Below are 9112 nucleotides of genomic sequence, written 5' to 3'. Positions count from 1 at the left end.
TTAGAATTCCATTTAAGCTATGAATCACCAGTGATCGTACAATAAACCACATGAACCTCCAGACAGCAGCTGTATTTGAAGGTGTATTCTGCCACTGAGATACTTAAATAGGACAAAGCTGTCTTTTCTATTTTTATTTTCGGTATGCTTTGTATGACTATATATTTCACTGTGTACATGATGTGGGGCTCCAGCTAAGAAGCAGTACATGATAATGATAATACTTCTTTAATCGGCTCCTAATTAATGATAATATATATTTTTTATTTATTTGTTTATTTTAGCAAAAAAGCTGTTTCGGTGCAATAAATTACTCATTATTTAATTCCCAGTTCTATATAGAACTAACTTTGATCAGACAGGAGTTTAAATATTAATTTCAATGGTTGTAACATGAGTACTGGCCTTAAATTACATTCATCACACAAACATAGCTGAGTAGATAAATTCTCCGAATGTAATGTAGTTTAATGGTCTGAAGTTATGAACAGGTCTACGGAGGTACATTGTTACTGCAGATATCTTACCTCACTTCCTCTGGATACTGCCTGTCATGGTACTTAGATTTGCACTTTCTGTTTGGTTTTCCTTGTTTCCTGTTTTATTTTGAAATTGTCCCTTACCCTGAAACTGTCTTTCAGTTGTGCTTCCTGTCCTTGCCTGCATCCCCTCCTCCCTAACTGTTGTCTCCTGTGCCTTCTCCCCTCATTAGTTCACATGCTATATAAAGTCCTGCCATGTCCTCTGTCCTCTGTCAGTTCATCTGTTCATTCACCTTGGATAATGGTGTTTCTGTTCACTCACTCACTCACTCACTCACTCACTCACCCTGGATATACCTGGATTCTTCCTCGGGTGTTTTTCCTGCATCTTTCCTTATGGGTCCTATCCTCATTTTGACCGTTGATCTCCCCACAGCCTTGCTTTCTTGTGTGTGTCCTGCATTTGGGTCCTAACTCCTTGATATACACTGTATGTGACACTGCCTTGAAAAACAAGTTGAGAACTAGACTATATTATCTGTTCAGCTGATAAGTATAAAGTTTATTCACCGCGTGTTCCTTCCTCATTAGCCATTGGTCTCGATGTTTGCAGCCTGTGCTGTGAGCCCATCTGCAGATGCTGAAGTAAACGCGCCCAAAGACCATGATGTTCTGATTTCTTTATTTCCACCTGAAATTTCCCGCCTCACTGCTGAACTTCTATTTGCAGTTTTCTGACGCGGTTTATAGCTGCACCGGGAACTAACCAAGAGCTTCTGAAGATGTGCGGCCGCCTAAGATTGGAGGTTGTAGTGGTGATGGTCAACTCAAGCACAAGGTCTTTGGGATGCAACTCAACAACAGACTGGACTGGTTGGACAGCGCAGAGGACCTAACAAGCTGTTCTTTCCTAGGAAGCTCAGGTCCTTGTGTGAACAAAGTGACAGATACGGGGATGAGAGGGAAGCTGAAAGCCACCATGAAACCCCTCGTGGTTTTTATGCTGGGCTGAGGGGGCCCAGGCCCTTAGACTCATCCATGAGCCTCAAAGTGTTTCAAGGGGCTTTTTCTTGCCAACAACCATCAGACTCCACAACACCACATCATCCACTTCCCTCAGCCCATACTGTACGACTGCAGTTTACTGCAGATATTGCACATATTTGTATAGTTTTGGTTAGAAATGTCACAGATATATGTATAAATATACCATGTAGACATGTACACACTATGCAGATCTTATCTAAGTTTATCTGATTATTCAGTGGTTGATAGTAAAATTACTTTTACTCCAGTGTTCGAGATACACCGAGATATTTTACATAAACATCCCACGCTGTTATTATTCCTTTAACACCAATACTATTTATACTATATACTACACAGTATGTTTTTGTTTTTACTTACTACACTTATTTGGCAAAAGTGTGAAAATACAAACCTATACACAGATGCACACATGGTCATAGTGTACTAATATAGTATATAGAGATTTTTTTTCATTCTAATGCCTAAGCAAACCGCATTTTTATAGTTAAAATAAATTATGTGTGAACGGACAATCTCCATGTTTCCAAAAAGTGTCTTTAGGGGAGGTGACGTCTGGCTGCATATGACACAACCACTTACTACAGATTGATGTAAAATTATGAATGAAAAGCTGTCACTGCCCCCTACTGGAGTGTAGTGCAACTTCTTTTTAAATTCCTGCAGCACAAAGCAAAGAACTCAAGAATCAAAATAAAATTTTTATCTTATTTGAAAGACTAAATGGAATATTATTTGTTTAGTAAAATCATTTCTTAGAGTTTATTGTTTGCATCTAGTGCTGCTACTGTTTATGTACACAATGCTTAATGAGGTTCATGCAGCGTTTACCAAAAAAAAAAAATAATAATAATAATAATCACAACACACATTCCTTGTTTGCACTTATTGTGTTTTTATAATGAAAGCACACTAACACATAATTACAACATGTCTAACCTATTGGTTACACCCTGCCTGCAGAAAGTCATACAGGAATATTCTCCCTTTTGTGGACACTTCTCATGTGTCTGCCCAGAGACTCCATCCACTTAAATGACTTTCCACAGTAGTTACACACAAACTGTTTCCCCTCTGTGTGGATGGTCTGGTGTCTGTTCAGAGCGCTGGTCGTGATAAAGGCCTTCCTGCATATCTCACATCTGTACGGCCTCTCTCCTGTGTGTGTCCTGATGTGTGCTGCGAGGTGGGAGCAGTTGCTGAAGCGCTTTTCACAAACAGAGCAGCTGTAGGGTTTCTCTCTCCTCTCCTCGTAATTGTTGTGGTACGGGTGGAAAGGCAAGGCGGGGTCGTGCAGACTGGTTTTCAGACTGGAGGGAGATGAGATGAAGTCTTTAATGCCCGACTCAAAGGCTTCCAGCTGCTCGGAGTCGTGGCCCATCCAGAAGTCCCTGTGAGCCTTCTGCTGCTCCTTCTTGACCTCTGAGGACTCTGGATGCTCCCGCTCCATGCTGCTGCCCGGATCCTCCCCCTCATCCTCCTCACAGTGCTGGGGCTCAGGAGGATCCACTGGAGGGGGTGACTGATGATGCTGCTGCTGAGGAAGAGGAGGAGGAGGAGGAGGAGGATGGTGGTGGTGGTGGTGCAGCTCCGCTTCAAAACATCTATCCGACCGTGGGTCTAGATAAAAGACAAAAAAACATTTACGTAGTTTAAACATGATATAAAATCACACAGAGGTAGATGAGGTTTGGCTACAGGGAGAATTTCATTCAAACCGACCTGACTTGAGGAGCCTCAGCTGCATCCTGAGGCGACCGATTTCTAAATCCTTTGAACGAGAAATCTCCTCTTTGTACTCGACTATTGTCTTTTCAACAGCTCCAAAGATCTCCTCCGCCGCCGCAGTCAGCCTCTCGTTGAGAAATGCTTTCAGCGACTGCATTTTGGACATTCATACAAAAAAAAAAAGAAACGCTTCTGGTTGCGCTTGGCGACGTAAACTTGCGGGTCCGTGAACGTCACGCTTCGCTTGTAAACACGGATATGAGTCCCAACAGCACAAGACGAAAAAGTCTGAGGCGCTACCGCCCCCTGTAGGACCGGGGACGCAGAGCAAGCCCTAGACTGACCAATATAGTTTAATATGAGATTAATATGAGTTTTAAAACCAAATCCTAGAACATGCACACTGCTTACCAGTCAGAAATGAGATTCTGCAGGACCTCAAACTCCCCATCAATTGCGAGAGCAATTATTGTGTGGTAATTTGTGAATACACGCAAGTACCATTATTTTACTATAATTGCTCATGCTTTTTAATCCAGTGTGTTTTATTTCAACCACATGAGTAAAAACATAATACTGAACAAATCACCGAAAGCATACGGTACATTAAGAAGGACAAAACTCAAAGTTTGAGGTACGAATGTGCAGGAGGAACCAAAAACAAAAAACAAACAAAAAAATAAATAAAAAATAGGGGCTTGTCAGGTGGCCCTCTGAAATGACAAACATTCAACAATAAATGAGGAATAAAAGGAAGTCATAGTTACAAAAGATGAATGAAGGTATTTAGAGTGGTGGAGAAAATAAAATTAAATACTATGGAAGTGGAGGGATTATGAATTTTTAGTGCACAATTGGTCCAATAAAACAGGTGCAGTTTCTACTGTGAGTTCCAATAACGAGGACCCTTGTATCTGACTGAAAATTGAGAGAAAGTGCTTCTCATTCTTTCAGTTACATACTTTTAATTTCACTGTATTTTGTTGCCATCTCACATGTACCTGCAGTGTTGGGCGCTCAGTCCTGTGACTGTTTCAGTACAGTGTGAATGTAGAGCAGACAAAGACATGTGGAAAGGCAAATATTTGGTTAAAAACCAAAGTTTGCTGAAGACGGACGTGCAGATTGCAGCAGTTTTGGCCTCTGTTAAATGAATCTGCATCCGGGATTCATATTTTTCTTTTAGAGTATCAGAAAACTATAAAACCACTGGCAGAAAGCGTGAACGCTTAACCAAATTTCTCTGTATAATTTGAGCTGAAATTCAGATAGAGATCACAAAGAGACAAACACTGCAGACACATCTGATGTATGAAGCACACTGAAAACCATCATCTGCCTGTTTACAGACTAAACACAGCCAACACATTCAGGGTGTTGGAAAGACGTGTTTGTCTCTTATGTAATGAGGCCTGTGCAGCAGATGTTTTAGAGTGAGAATGATATATAAACCTCCACTAAATTCTTCAAATTGTCACTGAGAGCGAGAGTAATTGTGACCAGGGAACGAGATGCGATTAGCTCTTTTAGCCTGATGTGCTTTAGTTACTGTATGTAAACCCATGATGTGAAAGCTTCAGCTTCAGTTCAGGATAAAAATAGCTTCGCTGCGTGTCATTGTCTCAACAGGAGCTCACTTCTGTAATGAGATCCTCTCTCTGCCATCCTGGGAATATCACAAGGATCATGCCAGTTTTATGTGAACGCAGTAGTTACAGGAGCAGGTTATTAAGAATCAGAATAAAAAGAAATAAAGAAAGACAGGACGCTGAAACAGTCTCTGAACCGTTTATTATAATGTTTCCTTACAGCCTTTCCTACCCTTCATTCTCATCGGCCGTGACACAATTCGATAAACACGTAATGGACACTTTCCTCTCGGCAAAACAACCAATGAGAGCGGATCATGCACATCTAGAGGGAGGTAAAAGCCACAGAACATCATAATTACACAAAAAGAGACGCCGGTAAAAAGACAAATGAGTTCTGATTGACATGAGCTGTGACACTGTTTACACAAATAAAGTTGGTAAACTTTTCAAGTAAAGGCGTGGACTCTGCCCGTCCTGCTCACGGTCTAAAAGCACAGCTCGAGCACTTGGTGTGGAGGTTAGTACGCACACGGACTATTCTCAGTAGACTCAACTCTTTTCAGTGCAGTACAGTGCATGTGTCAACCTGTCCCTTTTCTTCAAAATTACAAAACATAAAGGAAAAGGAGGGAATGACACCATTACACAAATGCTTTTAATAAAGAGGGGAAGAGGACTAAAAGTGCTGAGAGTGAGGGGGGCGATGGAAATGGGTCGTCTGAATCTGGTCACGTATGCAGCTGCCTGGGTTTTTATGCCTTGGCGTTGATGATTTCCACAAACTCTGGCTTGAGGGAAGCTCCGCCCACGAGGAAACCGTCAACGTCCTTCTGGGAGGCCAGTTCTTTACAGGTACCGCCGGTCACAGAGCCTGAGGAGGAGAACAGACGCGTGAGAAGAGATTGGTGTGGAGGGGGGAAAACAGGAACAACCACCTGGGAGCAAACTGACCTCCGTAGATGATCCTCACAGAGTTGGCCACAGCTTCAGACACGTTGGTCTTCATCCACCCCCTCAGCTTCTCGTGCACTTCCTGGGCCTGAGATATCGCATAGGAAACAGACGTCACGTTGGAGATTTTTGTGAGTACAATAAGTGAAGTATTCAGTGATGTCTAATATTTACCTGCTGGGGGGAGGCGGTCTTGCCGGTGCCAATGGCCCACACGGGCTCGTAGGCGAGCACGACCTTGCTCCAGTCCTTTACGTTGTCTGTGAAAGAGGTGTGTGATAAGACTCAGTTTTGCAAGTTTACAGATTTATCACCACACACTGTGGTTTGCACAATCCCTCCCCTGAAACGTGCGTTCCAACATTTTCCTCCGCCTTGAGCTGCATACCTGCGATGAACTTGGTCTGAGCAAAGACAACCTTCTCCGTGATGCCTCCCTCTCTCTCGTCCAGCTTCTCGCCGATGCAGGCGATCACGCCGAGGCCGCTCTCCAGAGCGTGAGCCGTCTTCTGGCCGATCAGCTACCGAGACAACGGAGACGGGGTCAGCTTAAATCATGTTGACTCGTGGCGGAAATCGAGTGCACGGGAGACATTCGTGTGGCCTACCTCGTCGCTCTCTCCGAAGACGTGGCGCCTTTCGGAGTGTCCCAGGATCACCCAGTTCACACCACAGTCCTTGATCATGGCAGGGCTGGAGAAGAGCACATAAAACATTAATTATTTTCAGAGTAATAAAACATAAACACGGCTTTAGTACCTGTGTTGAAGCTAGGAGGCAACGTCGAGGGAGGACAACTAAGCTAACGGGGAGATGCTAAAACATGCAGTTCTTCTATGTTAAAATGTCTAAAAACAAAGTTTATACCCTGATACAAAAAAAGATTTTAGTTTCTGTAGACAATTCCTTTTTATTTGCTAGCTGCTTGCCCACCCACTCACTCCACACTCCTTTATATAGAGTTATTCACCTAAGTTGAATAAATGGAATCACTATACAGTGACTGGCACATCACGTACCTGATCTCCCCAGTGAAGGCACCCTTGGGAACTTTGTAGCAGTTCTGAGCTGCCACGCCAAACTTGGCGTCCAGCTTGGATCTGGCAAAGTCCAGGTAGATGGATGGAGCGCCGCAGACCACCTCTGTTGACAAAGAAAGAGGAAGCAGTGATTAGTTTTAGAAATATTGGGACGTTTATGACCAATTTTCTTAATATCAAGCATCATGAGATCATCAGAGGTAGTCATTCATTCATTCACTTTGCATTTCTAATAATACTATATAGCATCTCCTCACAGTAATGTAGCTTTTATACCAGGTAAAATATTATCAAAATCATGACTGTCTCACTTTATGTTTGATGGACTTCGTTCCATTTTATGTTTGGTAACTCTCCATGAATGTCTGCGCTTCTTCAGCTGCAATGTAGTGCAACAGGATGCCAAAATATGGGCTAACACAGAGGTCTGTGAGTTAAAGGACAGCCTCTATTTCCACTATTACTTTTCCCCCACGGCCCTGAAAGCCTCCATTACCCTTTTCAGGGTCAGAGTTGACCAAACTTAAATTTCAGCATATTTGGCATCATGTGCTCAGCAGTACAGTATCCACAGGTCTGGTAAAGTAAATTCAAGACACTGACATTCACAATGTAACTATATCTTTGGGGTTACGGGAGTCTATATTAAACGACGCCTGTTATTATTGGTTTGGCAAAGGTCATTTCTCCCCAGCCACAAGTGGGTCTCTCTGCATTAAAGGTCTGAGTTCACCCTCCAAAAGGTCGGCCTCATGGCTACATTCTGCAGAGGTCAAAGACAAGTCAGCGTCCCAAATTCACGGAAGCTGAGTTTAAACATCCACATGAAGAAAACCTATGTGGAGAGAAAACACATTGATATTTATACTAGTTATTTTATATTTTGTGTATATGTTTATATTCTATTTCTGATTTTTTTATATTGTTAGGCATTTGGGACGGCAAAAGAAGTATTTCATTTCCCAGGGAAACATGTTTCTAGATGGTGCACATGACAACAAACTCTTGAATCTTGAAAACTGAGGACTTTTTAGAGAGTTTAGCACTGGAAGGGGGTGGATTCATTATCTGAGCAAGGTCCAAGGATAGTCTGGAGTCACTCCTGAACAGACCAGGCCTGGGAGAGCTTTACCCAGCATAGCGGTTGCATAACAGCGCCTTGCAGGAGGAGAACAACTGGCCTCAATGACAGCGGAAACGGATCTAGACACGTTCAACGTCTCCCGGATTGAGATCGGAGTATTATGCACTAAAAATAATAATGAGTGTTTCCATGAGACAAGAGCAACTGCTTCTGTAGTTCCAGAAAGCAGGAAGCAGACAGCAACAGGCCAAATGCCTGCTGCTGCATTCACTGCATATTGGAAAAATCCAGGACCACATTTTAAAACTCGTACAACGAAAAATGTTTCCGTGTTTTCTGTGGTCTGTAGGTGATCCGTGACAGAAAAGTTTCGCTGTCAAGCTGTTGTACAACTCAGAACAAGAGGTGCACGAAGGATGGAAGACATGACTGTCGACCAACCGGACGTGAATGCACCCTGCCAGAGTACGTGCCGCCGCGAACGCACCCACCACCTACATGACAGAAAAGCCCCGTCCGGACCCGCATATGTAGACTACGACTGGGTTTGTATGTTAACGAGGTTAAACCCAAGAATAAAACCCCTCATACTCAGTATAAGTGGTACAAAATGAAAAGAAGAGGTGAGGTTTGTGGAGCCCACGCTACCAATGTATGAACGCCGTTATGGACACTGGAGGAAACTGGGAATAAAAAATGAGGAAGCGAAACACAGACAGATGGGTTGAAGTGGCCAAAAAATGTGCTGGATTTTAAACGGGAGAAGTTTTGCTAAAATGCACATACCGACATTGGGGTCCACCTTGGCCGTGTTCATGGTCTGGATGAGCTCCCCAAGGCTTTTCTTGTCGCCGTTCATCTTCCAGTTTCCACCGACGAAGAATTTTCTGCTCATGTTTGCGGTGTTATTTTTTGTGGGGATTTGCTGGAAATTAAAACGGCACAGAGAGCCCAAACCAGGGTCCTTCTTTAATTTCTGGGGCAAGAGAGAGCGGACGTGAGAGAGGAGTCCGGGGTATTTATGAACATGGAAATTTAACCCCTCCCCTGCCCCGTCTCCATTGGTTTATTTCGGCACGCCCGTGAACGCGTCTCTACATTTGAGGAAGGGGAAGAGGGAAATGTCATGCCGCGTTCAGGTGCCGTGTGTAAAACTGATTGTCATGGCTTAAAGTCGATGTCTTTCAA

At 43.3% G+C, this 9112-nt stretch overlaps 2 protein-coding genes across 2 annotated transcripts; both read right to left on the bottom strand.

Moving 5' to 3' along the window:
• Nucleotides 1-2404: 2404 nt before the first annotated feature.
• LOC125016421 (zinc finger protein 205-like) lies at nt 2405-3506 on the bottom strand. The gene is made up of 2 exons (XM_047598908.1): nt 3252-3506; nt 2405-3149 (listed from the first exon to the last, which is right to left on the bottom strand). Exons 1-2 carry the CDS (start codon nt 3421-3423, stop codon nt 2497-2499), a joined length of 825 nt encoding a protein of 274 aa, XP_047454864.1. The 5' UTR covers nt 3424-3506; the 3' UTR covers nt 2405-2496.
• A 1525-nt stretch (nt 3507-5031) lies between these two features.
• tpi1b (triosephosphate isomerase 1b) lies at nt 5032-8933 on the bottom strand. Its single transcript, XM_047598910.1, has 7 exons — nt 8711-8933; nt 6820-6943; nt 6409-6493; nt 6189-6321; nt 5975-6060; nt 5801-5888; nt 5032-5720 (listed from the first exon to the last, which is right to left on the bottom strand). The coding sequence occupies exons 1-7, from the start codon at nt 8817-8819 to the stop codon at nt 5602-5604; spliced, it is 744 nt and encodes a 247-aa protein (XP_047454866.1). The 5' UTR covers nt 8820-8933; the 3' UTR covers nt 5032-5601.
• Nucleotides 8934-9112: the final 179 nt, after the last annotated feature.

The sequence above is a fragment of the Mugil cephalus genome, chromosome 11, assembly GCF_022458985.1.
Source record: "Mugil cephalus isolate CIBA_MC_2020 chromosome 11, CIBA_Mcephalus_1.1, whole genome shotgun sequence".
In the NCBI taxonomy this organism is placed as follows: Eukaryota; Metazoa; Chordata; class Actinopteri; order Mugiliformes; family Mugilidae; genus Mugil; species Mugil cephalus.
The sequence above is the reverse complement of the archived record's forward strand: the minus strand, read 5'-3'. Positions and strand labels throughout refer to the sequence as shown.